The sequence below is a fragment of the Gracilinanus agilis genome, chromosome 2 (genome assembly GCF_016433145.1).
Source record: "Gracilinanus agilis isolate LMUSP501 chromosome 2, AgileGrace, whole genome shotgun sequence".
NCBI lineage: Eukaryota > Metazoa > Chordata > Mammalia > Didelphimorphia > Didelphidae > Gracilinanus > Gracilinanus agilis.
The window spans coordinates 560237224-560261152 of record NC_058131.1 but is presented as its reverse complement, the minus strand read 5'-3'; the positions used below and the strand labels follow the sequence as shown (position 1 = coordinate 560261152).

The 23929-nt window shown below is 34.6% G+C and overlaps 1 protein-coding gene and 1 pseudogene across 1 annotated transcript in view; both read right to left on the bottom strand.

Moving 5' to 3' along the window:
• The window catches only part of TCF12 (transcription factor 12), a 416597-nt gene that overhangs the window by 232573 nt on the left and 160095 nt on the right, over positions 1–23929 (bottom strand). The window contains exon 4 of the mRNA XM_044665300.1: positions 19106–19179. Within this exon, the coding sequence (XP_044521235.1) occupies positions 19106–19179 (74 nt within the window). The remainder of the gene's footprint in view (positions 1–19105; positions 19180–23929) is intronic.
• Positions 6135–7243, bottom strand: LOC123238015 (annotated as a pseudogene).

Below are 23929 nucleotides of genomic sequence, written 5' to 3'. Positions count from 1 at the left end.
ATATATATATATATACTTAGAAATATATATACGTATATTTCTAAGCACATGTTCTCATCTATAAAATGACCTGGAGAAGGAAATGGCAAACCATTCATGAATCTTTGCCAAGAAAACCCCAAATGGAATCAAAAAGAGTTGGATACAATTGAAACAACAAAAATATGTGATCTTTTCTGATAGAATGTAATCCCTTTGAGAGCAGCAGGTTTCACTTTTGTCTGTAATTCTAGAACCTAGAATAGTGCTTGATTTAGTAGTCATTTAATATGTCTCATTATCTTGAACTTTCTCTTCTTATTGCCTACACCAGGTGTAGATAGAATTCATTCCCCAAGCCTTGTCTGACTCAGCTCATCTTACCCAGGATCCCATTTGTGTGCTTATGCTGTGTGAACACAGTGAAAGGATGGAGGATAAAAGTTTTGGTGTGGTACCACCCTCTCTCTTGGTTTCCTGGAATAAGACTGGGTAAGATGAGCTAGATTGGATGAGCCTTGGGGAATGAATTCTATCTACACAACCATTTCAAAAAATTCTTAGCAATTCAGCTTTCCTAAGAAACTTTACAATCATGATTGCATTGTTAACCTAGTCCTGGTTAGTATCCATGATTAGTATATATCCTTGAAAGATGAAAACTTCTAGAATTAAGACTTTTCGCTAATTTGGATTGAGAATCTTATAATTGGCCTAAAAAGGATTTGCAAACCACTGGCCAAGGGTCACATTGGCCCTCACTCTCTTTTGTAAGGCAGTTGGCAGTTAAGAATAGTTTTTACATTTTCATTTTTAAATGTAGAAACCATTCTTGCTTCCATACAAAAGAAAATGTCAGGTCCCAGGGCTGTAATTTGCCAATATTTGGTTCTAAATTAATGAATTTTAGTATACTGAATAAAATATATTTATCTTCATATTGAAGGGATAAGGTCCTTTACAATTCTACAGCTATGAAATATAACAACTCACATTATGGTTTATAAAACGCCTTTCTCACAACTTCTGGTGTGTTAGTAAACGTGTCCATTTTACAGATAAGCAAACTGAGGCTCTGAAAGTTTAAGAGATTAGACCATGATCACATAGCTAGTAAATCACTGAGTCAGGATTAGAGACTATATAGTGTGATTCCCAAATCTACTGTTCTAGCCACTAGTTGTGAATACTCAAAATTATGAAAAACTTTAACCCTCTCCAAAAAAACTCACTATACTTTCCTTTCATTTTTTTCTCACTTAATACCTTAATTTTTTTCCCTGATGTTTGTAATCTAAATAAGGAAAAAAAGTCTTATTTAAATATTATGGCTTATACATATTTTTTTTAAAAATGGTATACACCGAAGTACAAGGGTTTAAAAAAAAAAAAGGTCAGTCTGGGAATTTTGTTTATTTGGCTATACAAAGTTGTTACAAGTACTTTTTTCTTCTTGAAAGAAAGAGAAGAAAATGAGGTAGAGAGAACATAAATGCTTATTAATTAACAAAATATTTTAAATGAATAAAATTTCTATGCTGATATAAGCTAACTCTTTTTGTACAAGCAAGACTATTATCCTGTTCAAGGATAATTTCTCTAGATTTAGACTTCATTCTGAATCTGCTTTTACTGTTAAGAGTATTTTATCTATCACCATCTTTTATATTTACAGATGTTGCTAGTGCTATCATCTGCATGACCTACATGCAATGCATTTACTTGATCCTTTCAACAATGAGAACATATGTGTAGTCTGCCCTCTCATTTCTTATTTCTTGCAAGGCTTTTCCTTCTTAGTAATAAAAAGTCATATTTATATAGCACTTCACAGTTACAAAGTGGTTTTATATACTTTAGGACCACTGACTGCTAGGGAAAAAAAAAATCAATGAAAGGCTATAGATAGGCAAAACATATGTTACAACTAGCTAGCCTGTTGATTTTCTTTTCTTGAGTCTGGAAAATAAAAAGTATTCAGGTGATCCATCTGTCAAATTAAGAACAAGGAACATATATAACTTTATTCAAGATGTATAAAAATAAAAAATGCACTTTAGTTTCACATTTAACTGGTTATGGGAAAGAGATAAGGGGGAAGGAATAGTGAGAGAAAGGAAGAAGGGGGAGGAAGGAAGGCCAAATGTTTATATTAAAGGTAGGAACTGAAAAGTAAAGTTAATAAGGGCAGTGAAGAGAAAAATAAAGAACAATTCAAGAGGGAAAGCTTTTAGGCGGAAAGAAATGGCCAGTATTATATTTAAAATCTCAATTCTAGTAAATCAGAAATCACTACTTGTTAAATATTTACAATACCATGCTAGAAACCTTATCCTTATTTCTGATCACTCAGTGGTAACAAATGCCCATTTTGATGAATTAATGTACAATGGGTCCAGAAATTCTACCAATCTCCTTATAATCCCTTATGTCTCTAAATTGTTAGTGGTTTGTGTTCTATACCCCATTGTCAGCTTTCATTTGTTTCTTCCCCTCAATTTCACTTCCAAAATAAAATATTGGGAATTTTTACTTGATAACTTATCTTGGCATCTACTTCCTCAACTAGAAATAAATTATTAGGGTAATTACTTAAATACCACCCCCCTTCCTCTAATAAGTATACTTTTTCCTTTCAGATTTGAACATAAAAGTTTTAAATATAAAAATTATGTAAATAAATAAAACATTTAAGTATATTAGAATAAAGTAAATGTACGTATAAAAGTATATGAATATATATTTTATATATACTGGAATGCTATATACATATATATTTTTTTAAATATAAAATAGTCTTAATGCTGGGGAGGCAGAGGCAACCAATGAACATTGAAATTATACAAGCACTTCTCTCACCACAAACTTATAAAACTAGGACTAAAAGTAATTCTCTCCATTTTATAGATGAAGAAACTAAAGCTTAAATGAGGTTAAGTGATTTATACTTGATCACTCAACTAGTAGCATGTTCTAGAGTAAGGATACAAATCCAGCTCTTCTGACTTCAAAATTCTTTCTAATAAATTGCTCATTATATCATCAAAAGCCAGATACGATGTAACATGAACTACTGTGAAGTTATGGATAGATTCTAAGGTGCTGCCAATAATTAGCTATGTGATTTTGGGCAAATCACTGCTCTGGGACCCGGGTTCCTATCCATAAGAGAAGATTTGACTTTATCATCTCTAAGACTGCCAGAAGTGCTAACATTTTACGATAATGAGTTTCTTCCAAGGTGTCCAGGTCTCCAGAATCAGTCATTTATCTCAATCTATCAAGGAAATGTATTGGATGCTGTTGCTCCTCCAAAACTATTACTGTTACTGCTGTGCTTAAAGACCTTCTTTAATACAGATTTCTGATATTTCTTCTGCTTGCCCTGCCAGCAGTTAACCATCCTCCTATATGTCTGTAAAGTGAATGTGTAATTCTATTGTATGTAAATAAATATACAGTACAGGAAATACTACACCCTGATAGGCTAGCAACACTTCCACCTTAACTGTTTCTTCTAATTGGCCAGTTCCTTCCCTGACCTCCCATTTGAGGAAGCACTGAAACAATGATTTGAGAAATGCCCAGAGTATCCACTGTGTTTCTCTGAAAGCACGTGACAGGTGGGATCCAGGCATCTTTTCAGCAAGCAGAAGACTTGGCATGTGCATGGTGGGACACCTTCCCACCCCGCCAACTCATCCTCTTCAAACTCTATCTTTTTCCTAATACTTTTGTGCCAGTCATGCCATAAAGCAGGTGAAGAAAAGGTGTTTGGGAAGATGAAGTCTTCCCAGGTGCTTTTGTTTTTATTTATTTTGATTTTTACTTTTCCCTGAGCAAAGTATTTCAGGCCCTTGGTTCAACTCGTCAGCCAGCTAGGCAGGCTCCCAGCATTAAAGAAAAGTCCACTCTCCTAACTGCTTCCACAGCTGCCTTCCCACCTTCAAAAAAGCTTGTTCCAAACCAGTGGCAAAATGGCTTTATGGAGGCTTAGATAAAGCAACTATTTGTTTTAATAACTCCTTTGATAGGGTCTAAAATGCCAAGACTGAGAAATAAGGAAAAGTCAACTTTCCATTTTCTTTAACCAACGGCCATACTGTGACGTGGAGGTTGTCCTCCGAGTCTTAGTGCTTGCCTCAAGGTTTCATGTCAGATATTCTGACCTACAGAGCATTGCCTGAAAGGTGTATACACTCCTTGATTTTCTCAAAGGTGTTTCAATGGGGTGAGGATTGGGAGAAGAAGAGGTCCTTTTTTCTTTTTCCACCTCTGGGAAACAAGTGATGGCCCTTTCTCCAGGGAAAAAGAGAGAGAGAGAGAGACCAAGACTGCCCAGCATAGTCAGAACTCCAGGTGAGGGTGGAAGCAGATGGTTTGGTCCCACTGGAGTGGGAGCAAAGGTTGGCAATAGAAAATATATGCCCTGTGCACTGGTTTACATGGAAATATATATAATAATCTCAATAGACATGGTCGCTCCAAACTTAGATTAACCTACACTTTCTTGGAATCCTCTTTGCTTTTACTTTTTGCCATGTTGGTATGGTACATGGATATCTCTAATCATATTTGTCTGAAAATTAAATATGACATACAAGGCAGGTCTAGAACTCAAGACAAGTTCTACAAAAATGTATAGATGGCAAAATAATAAGATGAATACTCAGGATCAGTCAATAAACAAAAATTTAATTGCCTCCTATGCTATTAAAACTGACAATATTAGATAGATTTAAAGTCAATTGTTTTCTATTGTCTAAGCTGAGTTGGGTGTAGCAATGGGGTCTGAATTTAAAACAAAGATTTATATGGTCAGGCAGAACACTGAATATGTCATTAGGGTCAACTAATGGCCAAGAAATGCTATCTGTATGCCAAGAGGGTGGTTCCACAGATATTTATGCAGAAGAACACAGGAGTGCAATAGGTAAAGTATATGGACAAAAAGCTGAGATCATTTCCAGGTTTTGTTTTTGCTGCTTTCATGGGACCCATATAATTTGCACTAGAAATAGCCCAGTGGCACTAGCTTCTAATTGGATATCAGATTTCTACATAGCCCAGTTCTATCACAAAGTCTCCTCCACAACATTTTGCCAATTAGCTGTTTCCTCTCCTTGAGCAATGAAAATATGATGGTGACCGAAGAGGGCTGATTATGGAGGTAGGTGACTAAGGAGGTGGCCAGGATCTATCCATTAATTTGTACTGTGTACAGTAGTTGTTCTAGGCTTTAAATCACATATACAAGAAGTACCTAACTCAAGTATGATGTTAAATAATATCAACTCACAAATCCTAATACATTATAGTAGTTTACAAAGCACTAAGAAGATAGGCAATAAAAATACTGCTAAAACATATGGTCTCTATAGTCTATACTATGCTGTCTGCTCATAAACTCCAACATTTTAAAAAACTTTTAAATGTACCTCTGAGTGTACAGTTAAATGTAGTAGATAACTGGCATGGTGTAGTGGATAGAGAGTTTTGAGGAGTCAGCAAGACTAGGGTTCAAGTTCTGACTGATGTATATTCTTTGTGGCTCTGGACAAGCCACTTAAGTTCTACCTAAAACTCTAAAACTTCCATTAGCATAATGGTTGATCTACATTGATATATTTTCCACCTGAGAGTTCCCTGTAACATTAAAATCACAAGTCAAAATCATCTTTCCTTTTAACACCTGGAGAAAAACGTGGGTTGTAGAGAAATAGGAGATACATTAAAGGAAAGATTTTAAAGCCAGGGCTTCCTAATCCTAGACCAAGTATCTAGCCACTATGCTTTGTTGTCTCTCAATAATAAATATGGTGCAAAATAAATTGAATATATAGGTCGGATGTCTCCAATCTCAATAAAAAATGAATATCTCTGTATAACAGGACATCAATACCCTAAGGAAAAAGCACCTCTTCATATGGGACATTCAAATTTAGTTCTTTAAAATGTCAGGTAGAATAATTTACTTTTGTTTTTTATATTATTGATTTTATTAATTTTTAAGAAAACACAACTATAGTTGAAGAGTACAACAAAAACAACAGCTAGTAATGAGTGTCTTAAAATTATTGTAGTCCTTCACTTATTCACTAGTGTATATGAAAGCCAACATTGTAATCAAGGGTATTCATTCACTGTCCCTTCCATTAAGAGGTCTGACACTAAACACCACCTCTGGGATAATGTCATCATCCTCATAAGCATCTTCACTGTAATGATGTCTTCTTTCTTGACATAGGTCAAAGTCTACCAGTTCTACCTAATCCATTTCCTTAGTCTCCTGAACTCCCTTTCCTTCAGGCAATAACTTTTCCAACAAAGACCACTTAACTGATGAAAGAACACCATTAACTGGGAAGCTTATTTTAAAACAAATGATTAGAATTCTTTTCTCATAAGGTCAGTAATAAATAGGCATGTCTTCATTCAGCACACACTTGATATCTTCACATTTAACAACAGGATGAGAACTAGTAACTATGATTCTCCTTTCAAGAGTTGATATAGGTCATTGAAAGCCACACAATGCTTTAACCCACTGAATATTCACACACATGAAAGGGTCCTCAACTCTTCGTGTAAATATAGGATCATCCTTATGATCCAAAACAATGATAATATCTCCTGTCTCAAGTTCTCACTCCTAGTACCTTCACCATCTTTCACACCTCTGTCAATATTGACCTCTAGAATATTTTTCTTTCAAACTACTTTCCTTCCAGTACAGCATTTATACCAATCTTTAGAGTTGATTCATTCCACATACCCTTGGCATCCCACATAAATGGACTGAATTTGAGGAATCTTTCCAGGTCCTAACAGATGAATTTTAATTTGCATTCCAGTACCTCAGCAATTGGGACATCATTCTATGGTTCTTCTCTTACCACCTTAGTCTTTCACATTCATCACAAATTACATTCTTTTGCAAAGTCTGCTTTATTATTGCACCATTAACATTTTTACCTCTAAGTTCCCTTTACATTCTTCTACTTCCTCAAAAGATATCCACAGAAAAATCTAAGTCACCACCAGAACTCTCCTCTTGGATGGCTGGTTCTCCTCCTTTGTCATGTAAATCTCTTTTCTTTGCTTCAGAAAGCACTTCATGAACTTAAAAAATTGGTTTGAACTTTTCTCCTTCATTTGGATTCTTATCTGGGTGATATTTCCAGGCTAGTTTTCTATATGCTTTTTTTAGTTCATCTTCTGTTATTACCCCCAAAATATCATAAGAACTTATTTCATTCACCATTTTCTATAACTAGGGAGTGACACTCAAAGTACTCAGGATGCCAAAGTGCTTACATCTGGGGTGAAGTGAAAGGGAATCACCCAGAAGATAGTTGGGATATTGGAGGAGCAAGTGGAAGAAATAGATTGGGGATGAGGAGGTTGTCTTGCGCTTGGAGCTCAGGAAGCAACAGCTGCTGCCCTCCGTTTCTCATCAAGTTTTCTGGAAAGTTTCCACATTAATTTACTTTCATAAAACCAGTCCATTAAGGTTCCAGTGTTCAAATTTAAGGCCAGTTTCACACTCTTAGGAATAACTGAACTGAAGCAAGCAGATTTTATTTGCTACCACAAATATATGGACCTCAGGGTAAGAAAGGGAAGATTTTTTAGTTAGTGTTTGTGAAAGGGCATATACAGAAGACATCTGTGATAGCAAAAGAGCTAGGCTGTTACCCAGTAACAAATATGAAATGTTACAACAAGAAAATTCCAAGGCTCCCTTAAAACATTATCACTTGAATTAAGCCATCACCATAACAACTCTTCGTGAAAAGAAACCAGGAGACATGGTTTCTCTTCCATATCCCACACTAACCTTTAATTGCCCCTCAATTATTTTCTCCTGCTCTCAAAGCTACTCCTGTCTATCACTACATAAAATAGCTCTCCACACAAGATCAGTCCTCTCCAATGATAACCAGAAACTGAACCTATATCCTTTCCTCACGTGTCACCTTCCAGTAATTTAATTTGAAGTATATTAGTCTGTATCCTAGTATCAAAGAATTATAGATTTCAAGCTATAAAGGATCATGTGGATTTTCCAGCTTGAACTGGTCATTTTACATATGAAGAAATTGAAGCAATAGTCTTAACAATTTACACATAGTTACATAGTAAGTAGTTAGGCAGGATTCAAATCCGTGACCTCTGGCTGGATTCAGCACTCCTTCCACTGTGCCACACAGTCTCTGTCTTTCTGTCTGTCTCTCTATCATTATCCAATATTAATCAGGTTACATGAAACTATTAGTTCCTATACAAAGACTAATTTATATTTAGAATGATTTTTAAATTTTAAATGGCTTTGAGTCAAATTTACAATAGCAAGTTCATGAGACAGAATCAAAAGATGTACTTCCTTTTCTAAGCTCAAAATCTGACACATTTCTCTCTTTCATACAGAAGCATAGACCTAATCTTAGAGATTTTTTTACCTCCAAAACATGCAGAAGGATCTCTAAATAGAGGAGAATGTAAGATCTTCCAACTGAATAGTAGGAAATGTGATTATGGTCTCTGACCATCCAACAGACAATTAACAAGTATCTATGTAGCAGATCCTGTAGTAAGCACTACAGATACAAAGAAAGTCAAAAAGAGTCTTGGCCTGCAAGGAACTCAAATTCAAAAGTGATATAATAGGCAAACAACTATGTACATAACAAGACAGATAAAGAATGTGCAAGAAGATGATCTCAGAGCTAAGGAATGAGAATAGAAGATGTCACTTAGTGAAAGTTTTGAAAGCTAGAGGACTTTTTATGTGATCTTGAAGGTAAATGGGAGCTACTGAAGATGCATGAGGGCTGCAAATCAACCTCTCAGGACCATCATTTCTGCAACTGAATGTAGGATGGATCAAAGTAGGGGAGATTAATCAGAGAACTATTGTAATGGTCTTTGAGAGAGGCAATGAGTGTCTTTATGAAGGTCATAATTGTGTTAATGGAGGGAAAGGACCAAAGATAATGTGAAAATTAAAAATGAGAAGATTTAACAATAGATTAAATATGTGGTTAGTGTGACTGAGAAGCTGAGGATGATTCCAAGATGGTGGGTGATGGTGTCTTTGACAATTATATGGCTCTGTTCCCTCAAATCTGAAAGAAAGAGCTCATCAGCTCTCACGATATCACACTATAAATGTTCTCTCCAAGTGAAGTGATCACAGCTCACAAGGGACAAAAGCAACACAAAAACAATGTGCTATTTTCAGTGGCTGCAGAGTGTTTTGAAAATGTCACAAACAACTGCTACTTCTATTTCAATGTGTATAGCCCCAAAAGAAAGCATTTCCTCTTTCTGGCTCAACAAAACTATAACCTCTAAACTAGGGAACAAGAACTCTGAATGAAAATCATTATATGGAAATTCAAAGTCTCTAAAGCATAGAGAATCAAACCTGATAATATCATCAAAGCAGAGAAGCCACCTTAATTACTAATTAAAATTTGTTAAATAATATCCTGCTGGGTACCACACAGAAAGGAAGCACACTGATTAGGACATGACAATCCCATAAATACAGTTATATAGATTTGGTAGTCCAACTAGTTTCAAGATAAAAGTTTTAGGCTCTGAATCCTTACACCTAAATATGACATTAAAATATATCCTTAGGAGAAGGCATTATCAAAGTCCATCTGTATTATTTCATTTAATGATGCAATTAAAACCATCAAAACTCACAAGGTTTTTCCAGAAAGTGAATTTTTCCTAACTCACTCAATCTTTTACAAAGAGGATATCAATTTCCCCCACAAGGTAGATTGACTGCCAGTAGAAATTTAAAATCCACATACACCTAGTAAAATTCTATTTCATGAATGAATTCCTAATCAGTACCTCCTTGACACAAACTAGATACATAGTTTTAAACTACTGAAGAAATTCTATTCTAATTCTAAAAATTAAAAGCAAAAGAAAATGAAACCTGTTACATAGCACTCAATTGTTTCCTTTCAAAAATTATATTTTAAGGGGCAGTTGGGTGACTCAGTAGACTGAGAGTCAGGCCTAGAGACAAGAGGTCCTAAGTTCAAATATGACCTTAGACACTTCTTAGCTCTGTGATCCTGGGCAAATCACTTAACCCCCACTACCTTCTTCTTCTGCCCTTACCACTTCTTCTGCCTTGGAGCTAATGCACAGTACTGATTCTAAGATGGAAGGTAAGGGTTTAAAGAAAATTACATTTTAAGTCATGAACATGAACATATCTACTCACAAAGAAAAGAAAAAGAAGATTGCATAGGAAAAAATTATTAAATTTAATATAACAAAATCAATACTTACTCATTTGTGTCCTCCTTAGAACTTCTTTGGCTCTCTTATATGTATTTTTTTTTAATTTTTAAACCCTTAACTTCTGTGTATTGACTTATAGGTGGAAGAGTGGTAAGGGTAGGCAATGGGGGTCAAGTGACTTGCCCAGGGTCACACAGCTGGGAAGTGTCTGAGGCCAGATTTGAACCTAGGATCTCCCATCTCTAGGCCTGGCTCTCAATCCACTGAGCTACCCAGCTGCCCCTCTTATATGTATTTTTAAAAATGTTTCATTGACTTTCCTTTCTTTTCTTTTTTCCCTTTTCTTTCACAGTTACTAATTGTTCACTAGTTCTGATCCTTAAAATCACACTGAATAGAAGTACCCTAGTGAACTATTTCAAGACAGCTCAGGGGAAAAGTTATTCTGAAAAGAAGACTAACCTAGTAGCCTCCTCCTAATGGCCTCTTAAAAAAAAGAATTAAAAAAATAGGACCATTATCAATTAATGAATATACTGTATCAGCACTGTTTGGTCTTCAAGCAATGAAAGCCAGACTCATATTTTTCTGTTTGTTTTTCTGTATCTAATGGGGAAAGGAAAGTCCACTTTACTGATGTAAGAGATAGTATTTATATTACCAGGTAATAAAGTAAAAGATTCAAAGACAGTAAAGAGCTTATTACTTATCTTGGGAAGAGGGTAGAAAGAGGATTTAGACAGAGATAAAAAGAAAGATCCAGTCAAGAGCTGAGTGAACTATAAAGTCTGAGAACAGAATATTTTTCCAGCAAATGTGATATGTTTATAATAATAAGCATCTACAAATCATTCTCTTAAAGGAAGGACAATGCCCTAATTGTCCTTCAGATATATTGATTCTGACAACTGCTCCAAGTCACTGATAGGATTTTATTTGAACAGTGTTGGTTCAATGGATCAAATCTCTCAAAAGCTCTTATTCATTGGAATAAACATGTTTTTCTTTTGCATATGCTACCTAGAGGATTAATGTACTCTGAAAACTACTAAGCACATTATTATTATAAATTATAACAACAGCACAGAGAAAAGTAATGAGATCATGAACTCTGGGGAGCCAAAGAATATGTTTCTAGAAACATGCTTCCCTTCTTAGAATTGACAAAGGAACTCTGAAACACCGAGTATCCATCGATTCCAAGATGTTATGCATTAAGAATGGGAAAGAGAGCCATCGATATTTGTCTTCGCTAAAAAAGAAAGGAGAAGGCGGGGAAAAAAGGGTTAAATTGTATTAGTTCTGTAAACAATATTATCATTTCCTCCATTCTAAAAACAACAACAATTTATTAAATGTTATATGGAAGGCCCTGTACCTTATATCAGGATGCTAACACAAATACTTGACAACCTCTGAGTTCAGGAAGCTTATATTTTAATGGTGGAGACATGTACATGTATTACATATATATTATAAATATACATATAGATATAATATGTTTTCCAAGTGGTGTTCTAACCCCTAGGGAGAACTGAGTTCAAACTAATTATTTTAACCTTCTTTTAGTATTAACACTATTGTTATTAACAAAAGATACCCTCAATAGTTGTTTACATCAATAAAGTGCTTTATTTAAATTATATTATTTGATGCTAACATAGAAAATAAGCAGTAATGAAAATACAACAATAATAAAAATATATCATTACTCTTATTCTACAGGTGAGAAAAACGAGATTTAGAGAGGTAAATGGCTCCAAATCTCATGCATCCTATGTGATAGAGGTGAGACTTGAAACTAAGTGTTTAGATTAAAAAGCCCAGCGTTCCCTACATTTCACCTCAAATTACAAATTAACTGAAACCAGTGACAAAGTTGAACATTTTAAAGTAAAAGACCTTACTAAATGATGTGTGGGAAATTATTAGATCAAAGGCAAGTAGCAACAGCCACAGAATTCATACTGTATGAGTAATGGCCAGATTGCAAGAATAAGAATCCTTCCATACTGGCTTGTGATAGAAAAATAGTTATCTGGCACTGTAATCACTCTATTTAATCCCTTTACTTTTTGGTCCCAGTTGTTAGGAGATTCAATGTGGTTCATATCAGCCTAACACAATTTCTGTTTTCAATGTGAAAATTAATATTATAATTTATAATGCCCTTCCCCCAATAAGGCAAGTAACAAGAGAAACAATTATTCTGCTGGGTTTATTTTTAACCTATATTAAGAGTATACTCCTTCTTTCCTGAGTTTTCCTTTGTGTTCCAAGAAATCTGACACAGAAAGCAGTGAAATAACAAAATAGAGGTCAAACTGATCACAGATGCAATATACTGGATGACACAGTGCCTTTCCCTCCTGCCTTGCTGCACTATTAGACAGCTTCTCTTGTGTTTTGTACCTTATATTAATTAAGAGTTCTAATATACTATTTCAAATTTTAATGTCCTTTCCAGGACATTCTTTAGAAATCCTAACAAATATAAAACCTGTCCTATACAGAACAAAATAAACAAATTTAATCTATAACCTAAGCAAAGGTTTTAGGGGTCTCTTGTACCTCTAGGTTTCTATTCAATTCAGAGGCAGACATTTCAAAGATGAGGACTAATCTAAAAAACTGAAAAAAATGTTTTGCCCCCAAAATTATCTTTTTTTCCAAATTGTATAACCTAAATTACACAGCTTAAAAAATTCTATAGGTTATGTAACCTACTTTAATTATCAAGTCCTACAATATTGCCTCATCTAAGATGAAGGTGATTTTCACTGTGATATGTGTTCTCAAAGGCTATGTCAGCAGATCAAAGACTCTGTTATATCCTACTAAGTCATTATGAGTATGGTTCCAAGACAAACTGTGCATTTTGCTGTCACAGAATTTATGTTTAGAGAACTTTATCAACTGGAAGACTAGTCACAAGAGGATAAATTTTGTGGAAGGAGCCACAGCAACTCTCAAAATGCCTACTAAGGAACAGAGAGGTTACAATCTGCACTAGTGAAACACATATCCACACAATGATAAAGTTATTCAAGAATGACTTCCATAAAAAAGACATGTACAAAAACATTTATAGCCACGCTCTCTGTGGTGGCAAAAAACTGGAAAATGAGGGAATGCCCTTTAATTGGGGAATGGCTGGACAAATTGTGGTATCTGCTGGTGATGGAAATACTACTATGCTCAAAAGAATAATGAACTGGAGGAATTCCATGTGAACTGGAAAGACCTTCAGGAATTGATGCAGAGTGAAAGGAGCAAAACCAGGAGAATATTATACACAGAGATAGACACACTTTGGTAAAATCAAATGTAACGGAGTTCTCTACTAGAAACAATGCAATGATCCAGGACAACTCTGAGGGACTTTTGAGAAAGAACACCACCCACATTTAGAGGAAGAACTGTGGGAATAGAAACACAGAAGAAAAACAACTGCCTGATCACATGGGTTGATGGGGATATGATTGGGGATACTGACTCTAAACCAGCACCCTATGGCAAATATCAATAATAGGGAAATAGGTCTTGGTCAATGAAGCATGTAAAACCCAGTGGAGTTGTGCTATGGGAGGGGGTGGAAGGAGGGGAGGGGTAGAACATGAATCCTTTAACCATAGAAAATGTTTCAAATTAACTAATTTTTTAAAAATAGACCAAAAAAGCAAATAAATAAATAAAGGAGGGGTGGGGTGGGGAGAATGTCTTCCATACCCAAGTTTAGAATTTTCTTTAACTTCTTCCCTTTCCCTTATATTCAGACTCTTCCCTTATGTTGGACTCATCAAGTCCAATCAATTTTTCCTTTGAAATAATTCCTATATTTAGCCCCTCTTCTTTAATTGCCAACTACTACCACCAAACTAGAACAGAACCTTAGTCACATTTTAATTAAGTTGGTTATTGCCTGACTTATTCCTGTCTCTAGGCTTTACCTCTCTAATCCATCCTCTCCAAATTATACTCATCCTTTCAAAGTGGCTCAAATCCTAATTCCTCCACAAAGTTTTTCTTAGTTAACTGAAATTTAGATGAACTAACTTTTACTAAATTTCTGTAGTAATATTAATTTGCTAAGCAATGAAATGTACAGGTTTATAACAGCCTTTAGTCTTGTCTATAACAGCTAAGTAGTTTACTGTTATCTAACATTTAACCATCTTATCTCCTCTATTAGATAATAAGCTTTGAAAGGGCAAGAGCCCCAGTGCTTCCCTTTTCCTTCTGCCTTAAAGCTCTAGTTACTTAGGCTTGAAGAGAGAAGATTTGCCATTTCTGCCCCTTACCCTCTACTACAGTTGGGGGATGAGAGAGAAGGGGGAAAAGGAAAGTGTTTGACATTTGTGGAATCCACGAGATTGATATTATGGAGCTAAAAGGGATCAGAGGCCATCTAGTCGAGCCTCCACATTCATGGATAAGGAAATTGAGGTTCAGAGAGGTTAACTTATGTAACTGAAGTCAAACAGGCAAGATTTGAATCCAGCTTCTCTAACTCTGAAGCCAATTTTCTTTCCAGTCTACCACACTCTCCAGGTAAATAAGATCAGAGCTATCAGAGCTACCACTGCACCTTTGCATCCCCAGTAGAATTTAGCACAGGTTCTAGCACAATGGAATGTGTATAAATAGGACCTCAATAAAGATTTGTTGATGTGTCATCAAAGATGAACTATTTAATGTTTACAATCAACCTGAGGTAACCATAGCAAACCAGCAAAGTCCATCCATTTATCAAAATGTACAAGGGTCATATCAAGAAGCATATACCTCTTTGTAAGCAGATGAATAAAACACTTCAGTCATTCTAAGAAGTTCACACGGAGGTTAAGGTTTTGATTTTTAATCTTATATTGTATTTTTTAAAACTGACTAAAGCCTTCACAGAGAGGTTCTTGCTTAGAGAAAGACAATGCAAATGAGAACATAAAATACTCCTTTAATTTAAAGAACAAAAGCTCTTTTGTATGAATATCTCAATAATTCACAAAATTCCACCTACTTGAACACTGTAAAATGATAGATAACCACAATTTATTAAACAAGACATCCTCTTCATCACCATCCCTCCATCTTTTAAAATACAAGACAGTCTGTTAATATCTTACTCCTTTCTGTCTACTAACATAATTTTAACAGCATATTCTGGATCAGAGAATTGTTCACCAGAGACAACTGCTAGAGCAGCTCTTCCTTCCATGTCATTCCATATTGGTAGACTACTGCCTTTTAATTCTTCATATACTGGACAAGTCTAAATTTGAATTTTACTTTTGAAAGAGAATAACACATTGATAGGATATTAAGTTCAAAAAAATCAAACTTTGAAGAAAGCTTTGGGGGATGAACATTACAGAATTTAATCTACTTTGTATATAATTTACATTCTTAAAATCCCAAAAGATCATATAGGATTTCATCTATTTTATTTATGAATGAGAGTCTTAAATTCCAAAAAAGAAACCTCAGATTTATCTTTTTATCAACAAATAACATAATTATATAAGATAGCACATGAAAGATACTTTGGAAAGCTTAAGTGGGTACAAAATATCAGCCATTATCATCACAACTATTATTTCAGTGGCAGAATAGCAGGAAAAACAATGTGACCGTATGATTATACTTTGGTTGATGATCATTGCTCAACCAATAAACCTTATCTATAGTAAGGTTCACGAATGGGACTCTGTAACCAAGAGATCTTTACAAAAGGAAAGACAGAAATGCTGGGAATTTATCTCTTTTCCTATATTATTTATCCCGCTTATTAACTGAATTTAGTCCTATTATACTAATGACACATAATCTCAATCTAAAAATTAAGAAAATCTTCCCATCTCCATCTCTCTGCTTTTGAACAGATAGCATTATTTTTTTTACTGTTTTCTCCATAACTAACATTTTTTTTAAACCCTCAACTTCTGTGTATTGGCTCCTAGGTGGAAGAGTGGTAAGGGTAGGCAATGGGGGTCAAGTGACTTGCCCAGGGTCACACTGCTGGGAAGAGTGGTAAGGGTAGGCAATGGGGGTCAAGTGACTTGCCCAGGGTCACACTGCTGAGGCTGAATTTGAACCCAAGACCTCCCATCTCTAGGCCTGACTCTCAATCCACTGAGCTACCTAGCTCCCCCCCCCCCCCCAGCATACTTTTAAAAGCATATTCTGGCTTAAAGGATACCTTGGGAAGACCAAGAAATGTTGTCTTCTTTCACCTCTTGCTTTTCACACTAACTGAGGTACATACATAGATGGCATATAGTACAAGGTGCCAGACTTGGAACTGAGAAGAATTAAAGTTAGTAGCTATGTAACCCACAAATTACTTAATCTGTCTCAGTTGCCTAATCTGCAAAAAAAAAAAAAAAAAAAAAAAAAAAAAAAAAAAAAAGATGAGAAGAATATCTACCTTACAAAAGTGTTGTAAATATTAAGCAAGTTAAAGTAATGTAAAGCACTTAGTACAATGACATACAGAAAGTACTTAATAAATGCTTATTTTCCTTTTCTCACCCAAAATGTTTGTCTTTCTGTCTTTCCTTCCTTCCTTCCTTCATTTCTCCCTCCCTCCCTCTCTCCCCTAACTATCAGTTCCAGGGCAGAAAAGTGATAGGGCCAGGCAATTGTAGTTAAATGACTTGCCCAGGGTCACACAACCAGGAAAGTTAGGTGCCAAATTTGAACTCAAGATCTTCCTTCTCCAGCTCTGATGTTCTATCCACTGAGCTACCTAGCTGCCCTGTCCTAAAGTACTTTTCAAACCTTACAGTATTATATAAATGCTAGCTACTAAAACCAGATGAGAGAAGTAAAACCAAATAAAAAAAAATTCCTGCATGGATCAATCAGTTAGCAGTGAAAAATTATAATTTTCTCTGTTTTCTCTCAAAATAGGAGACTATCTTTGCCACAATGTGTTTAGGTATGAGCAAGAGAGGTATAGTGTCTTGGCAAGAGGACTAAGCCAGGAGTCAAAAGACCAAGGATATCCGGCCCCAGCTCTGCCCTGAGTAATGTATGATATTAAACAATTCGTTCTAACTCCTTAGGTCTCAGTTTCCTCTCTAAAGTGAGAACATTAGACTTGACATTATTTAAGGTTTCACCAGGTCCTGAAGGGAGGAGTAATTTATTAAACTAAAAGTTCTTTTAAGACAGGGATCCTTTCTTCCTCCTCTAGTATTCCCTCTGTTCTATTATAATCTGTATACTGGAATCGCTTAATAAATACTTCATCTGGGCCCTAATTATCTCAAGACTTAATTCTAATAGGGATATATAAAATTTCTAAGAATTCTCAAGTCATGCAGGTGGAAGTGGGAGAAGACAAAAAGGCTTTTCTTCTGGAAAAATGGGAAATTTGTAAAAAAAATATCAAATATAAGCAAAAAAAAAAACTTTTTTTAAAAAAGATCCCTTAGAAAAGCTCCATGGAAAGGACATTGAACTTGGATTCAGGAAGATCTAGGTTCAAATCCCATTTTCTTGGTAGTTATTTACCCTGTCACTCTCTCATCAAGTAAAATGAGGAAATCAGATTCTTCCACAGATCTTAAATCATGTTTTTAAACTAAATATGTAAATGTATTGTATAACATTTGATATGTTCATAAAATTTGCATGTTAATTATATTAAACTTAAGGGTATTGTTTATTAATAATAATCTCTAGATTTTATTTTGAAATGAAATTAATTTTTTAAATAAATGGAACTGCAAATAATTGGATAGGACATGAACTCAGTGCTATCTAGGTTTTTGAATTGTTAAGACTATATAGTTTTTCCAAAAACTTCTGACATAAAGAGTTCTATTGTATATCTGGGAATAGAAGTTAGAAATTAATTGGAAATACTGTACATTCTTAAATAAGTATAATAGTTTAGTATAGAATTAAAATAACTTACCAATAAACAATAAAAGCACTCACTAAAACATTACTGACTACAAATAGAAACTGCTTACCTTATCACTAAATTACAAATAGAAAAATAGGGCTTACTTTAGGCCCTTGTCTATAGGCCAAGCTCTATCTACCACATGGTATACTATAGAATTCAGTTTCCCCATAGGTCTTCATTGATTCCAGGAACTAACAGGCACTTAGTGGGGGAGAAATAATAATATGAGGCTTATGTTTTACTACTTAGAATACTATAAACTAATTTTATCAATGTGACTTAAATGCCTAAGATAACAGAACTCCAAACTGATCAGTATTGCTGATGACTCTCTTTCTCCTTTATGAAAATCCAACATCCAAATCTCAATGAGAAAACTCTTCTCCCTATTTGCAACATTATTCAAAGCTCCTTGTGGGGAATTCCAAGAGGAATGGAAGTTTGTATATAAGAGTTTCTATATATAACACTTCTTAGATGTCAAATGCCATTTCCAATTCATCACAAAGTATTTAAATATAAATTGAAAACAGCTTGAAATCAAGTAGCAAAACTTTGTGTTTGAAAAGGTGTCTTTAGGCAAAAAAAAAGAGCAGAATGTTTAAGTCTATCATTTAAGGAAAGTATTAAGTAATTCTAATCAAATGTTCCAGTTTCTTTCAAACCTTAGGCAAGTCACTTAATTTCTCTAAGGCTCATTTTCCTCTGCTGTCAAATAAAAGGGTTGGCTTAGATAGTTCTTTCCTTCTGGCTCTACATCTTGTAAAGCAATAATCCCAATATATTTCTCTTAAAAAATTAGGATATTCTAGGCTACCAGAAAACTATAAACTAGAGGAACCTTCCTTAAAAGAGCTTATTAGTCTTATCAAACTTCCTCTAAACTCCTGATCAAATATTTATATTTTTTAAATGAAGGAGGAAAAAACAACTTACTCTAGATGAGTCATAGGAGGGGCTTGGTTGACCACTTGTTCCCCAAGATGTTGTACCGCCTCGTTCATCCATACCTAAAGGGAGACAAAAAAAAAAAAAAAAGGTAAATCCATCTGTCCATATCAAGACAAACTCAGATAGATTTTCTACCCTTTTAATGTGCCAAGCACACAGTAGAATCAGAGAGAGAAGGAGGAAACGAATTAATGCCTTAACAACAGTCTTGCCAACTCTCCTTAGCACATAGGTCTGAATGATCTGTGAATGAGTCACTGATCCTCAAACCTTGAGGAAACTAAATTAATTATGAGGATCTAGAACCCTAGGTCTGCCACAGAATTGCTCAAATGCCATGTGTATTTACAAACCATAATCCTTAGAACCTAGAATGATCCAAGGTACTCTGAAACCACAATTATGGGTAGCAGGCCCTTTGACCCAGTTCCAATCAAAGGTCATTTGGATATAAATGCAAAGGCATTACTGGATCTTTTGTAGAAGCTGGTAAACTAGCCAGCTACTCAACCCAAAAAAATGGCTCCCACCTGGTAAGGGAAGGTAATGGTTCAACTGATGATTACTCAGAGGGCCAATCAAAGAAACACACACACACACACACACACACACACACACACACACACACACACACACAGTCATGAAACCAACTAAGTTGACATGAGGGCTGCAATAACTATTGCGTAAACTATACTATCAAAATGCTTTAATATTATATTTTCATATTTTTCTCTTAACTGGCAAACATTGTTAAACTGCTATATGAGTTGGGAAAGGGGGGAAAAAGAAAGTCTTATCAAGAAAAGATCAGAATCTGGATGATACCTTTACCTCTTCTACTTGTCTATTTTCACCTATCCAACTAAGCTCCCAGGATTCTTTCCATGATTCAGCCAGATCCCCATATCCCTAAACTCAAAAACATCTGATAAATTCTAGGAACTACCCATGTCCTGCTGTTAGCATAGAGCACTGTCCCCATTCTATACTCTCTAAGCCTAATTTCATGCTATGCTATACTGAGATCATCCTGATGACTACTACCTTAGGTAACAGACTTTCTTGAGGTGTTTGGGTATCTTATTCTAGAAAACAACTGGGAAAGATATACTGGGAACTGAATGAGAGTAGAAGTCATAAAAATAAAATCTACTTGATTGGCCTCTTCCTCTCGGAGTCAATATTTTCCCAATCCCCCAAAAAATTCAAAAATTTTTCACTAAGGCATTATTCCAGGCCATAAACAAGCATTTCAGAAACTGCTACTTTATGCTTTTAAAGTTACTTTTTCCCCCTCCCTCTACTCCTTCCCCATTATTGCAAAGTGTCCAAATCCCCCAAATAATTTTCTGGCCAAGAATCTGGGAAGGTACCACATCATATCCTGTTTAGATCATATTTTTTCACTGCTGAAAGGAACCAGAAAGTCAATAGTTTCTGGAAGGAAAAAAACATCAACATGCCAAAATTTGATCAAGTAATAGGATGATAAATCAGATTGTAAGAGGTTGGAGAAATGAGACAAACAATTTCCTTTTTATTTCCTACTTTGAATAAGGAATCAAGGGCGTTAACATGTAAAGTATTTTGCAACCTTTAAATCAAAATATACATGCAGGCTATTTATCGTAATTATTACTACTATAACCTCATTTTGGGGATGGTTTCAGGTGTTAAGTACAGAATTTAAAAAAAAGAAAACAAAAAAAAAATGAATGGGAGGGCAAAAAGGAGAAAAAATGACTATGAATGGCTTTCTTCTAGAAGTTTATCTATGAAAGAGAAGAGTAAAACAATACCGCAAGGAAATGGAAGTGTTTCTATTAAGAGACCAGGCAAGTTTGTAGGCATCATTGATGAGATTTAAGGAGGGTCTTTAAAAGAGTCAAGCAATGGAGGAGACAAGAAATTGTAGTGGAAGGCACAAAAAGGGACTGATCTAAGCAAGAATGACCATCTCTTTCTCAAAGAGTAAAGAAAAGAATGGGATGTCAGAGAGTATAGGAAAGGGTTTCAAGAAATTAAAAGTCACGTCAAGTCTCTCTTTTCTCAATAAAAAAGGAGACAAGATCCTCTTATAAGAGAGAGATATGTAAAAAAAAAATAGGAAGCTTAAAGCAATAGCTAGGAATAATTATTATGAGAAAGTACCAGGGGTAGGGGGAAGGGTTATCATGCATCACTGAAGGTTCGAATGAGATCAAATGACACTAATTGGTAGGACACACAGTCAGTTTAATATTTGATTTCTTATAACAATATGTGAACAAGAGAAGAGAAGATAAATAGAAGGGGCATCCCAGAATTAGGGTTTAGAAAGATAACAGTGGTTAAAGACAATGTGATTAAAGTATTGAAGTATATAATTGAAATGGTTAGTTACAAAGTGATTACTGCAAAGGGAAGAAAGTGAGGTTTAGGGAGGAGTAAAATAACTAGAAGTTACAATGAAGATACAGAATAGGAAGAGTGAGGCAGAAAGAGAAATGGAAGGTAGAATGAAGAATTAGTTCCAGATCCTGCCAGGAGAACAGTTATAAGTAAAAGACAACATAAACTATCCCTATGTGTGCTTAAGGCAAAGTAAAAGAATAAGTGGAAGGACTAGGATCTGGGGAGACAGATATATCAGGCAGGACAGGTGATTTGAGAGATCATCAATGTTTATGCTGCAATCTCCAATATGACAGCAAGAAAAAAAGGAATGAATCATTCATTTCCTAATGCACAAAGCCATTGCATATAACAGGCATTAATAAATGTTTGTTGAATTGAATTAATGTAAATAAATAAAACATTTTAAAAAATAAATTTGGTTTCTTATGTATCAAAGCTCTTTAAAGTAAGACATATAGGTATTATAAAAAAATTTTATTTTAAAATGATACCTAGATTGGCCAATGGATATCTACTAGTAATCACAACGTAGGCACATTTTTAGGAAAAGGCCTACAAATTCTATCAAACCACAAGCCCTATCTTTCTCAAGTGACCCCAATTTCCCTAGAGGCCACAAGGGAAAAGCAAAGATTAATTAAACAAAATGGTCATTAATTAGGTGATAGAATCATCAGCTAAAGAGTGCTAGATCTTAATGGTGTGGGGCATGATAGAGGCCTCATGGGACTCTAAAGAATGGCAAAGATCTGAGCAAAAATGGCTGTATTTTGCAGCTAAGCCCTCTGTGCTTCTATTATAACTGGTCCAGGATCTGAATATAAAGTGGTGGCTGGCACTGACAAAAGCAAAGAGTCATCTTTCAGGACAAATGATTCCTTTCTGCTGAAAACAATGACTAATACTAATGCAAGGGTATAATCACAATGACAATCTTTCTACAGATTCAGTCAGAAGACAAAGGTAAGTATATACAGATAATAATGCATGAAGGACAAACATCTCCATATATACACAGTCAAGATATAATGAAATCTAGAAAACAGTATGTCCACAAGAAAACATTCACCTACAATATAAGGATTCATAGGAATGAAAAAACAGCTTGAGATTTGTCTGAACTATTGTTCTAATGGGTATGTGTTATTTGCTCTACAATCTTCTTGTTATTTAGATAGTTTTGATGAAATTAAGTCTTCAGATAAATAGATTAACAAATTGGGAAAATCAGCAATAATCATGGGAGAAAATATTTTTTCAAACTTTAGCTGACAAATTAATGTTCATCAAATTCAATAGGATTAAATAACATACAGAATAAATCAACTGATCTAATGACAAAAATAGTCTTTTGCCACTTTTAATTTATTCATATAATTACTTAAGTATCTGCTTCTGAAATAGGACAGAATGATTTAAATTTCAAAATTTCCTACAGATTCATAGTATATAACATTTCAATCCTCTGAATCAGGACACTGTTTACAAACAACTGCTTTTTAAACCTTCTTTGACCTGACATCCTTAACATTTCCCTTGGGGTTCTCCAAGTAAATAGAAAACACATAAAACTTTGGGGATTTGGGTGAGAAAATTATTATTTGCAAATTTAAATGAAACTAATTTCTTTGCCTGACTTTGCAAGCCATATTTGTTCCTAGAACTAGTAAAAATATAACCTTTGCAATTATATATACCTATACATATAATCTGTGTTTTTAAAAATACACTCACCTACATATCAGATGAGCTTCAAGAGTATTTAAAAGAAAATTTCTATTCCAGGTAGTCAGTGAGAAGTAGGACTTTATTTTTAAAATTCCACAAAACTAAATTTCAATAATTTTATATACAAAAGAAAGATAATACACATTTTGTGTTCACCATCTGCTTTACAGTGATTCAATAAATGATGAGAACAGAGAAATCTGATTGCAGATAGTTATATCATGTACCAAGGCTGTGAGAATGTCTATCTTCTATAACTTCTTTATTTAATTTTGTTTGTGTAAATTCCTTTAGATGAGATTCAAAGCCTGATCAATTACAATACCACAGAGAGGCTTAAATACAAAATCTTTTGATTATATTTTTTATATTCAGGCACATTTCAAAAAAAATCTACTTATATACTTTTCTTTTGTTTCACTGTGAATTATTAACAATACTAAGAAAACATTAAACTTTTAATAGGCTTAACAGAGAAGGCAAAAAATATTTTCTTATGTGAAGTATAGACATATTAGACATGTAAATTTTGTATTTTTATATTCCAAGAAAACAAATTTTTGAGTTTCTGTGTAGTGACCTACCAAAAAGTGACTCTACTGCAGAAAAAGAAAACATGTATGTGAAAAATCCAATACATTTAAACAAAGAAACGAATCCCATATATTATAGGGTCCCTTTTCA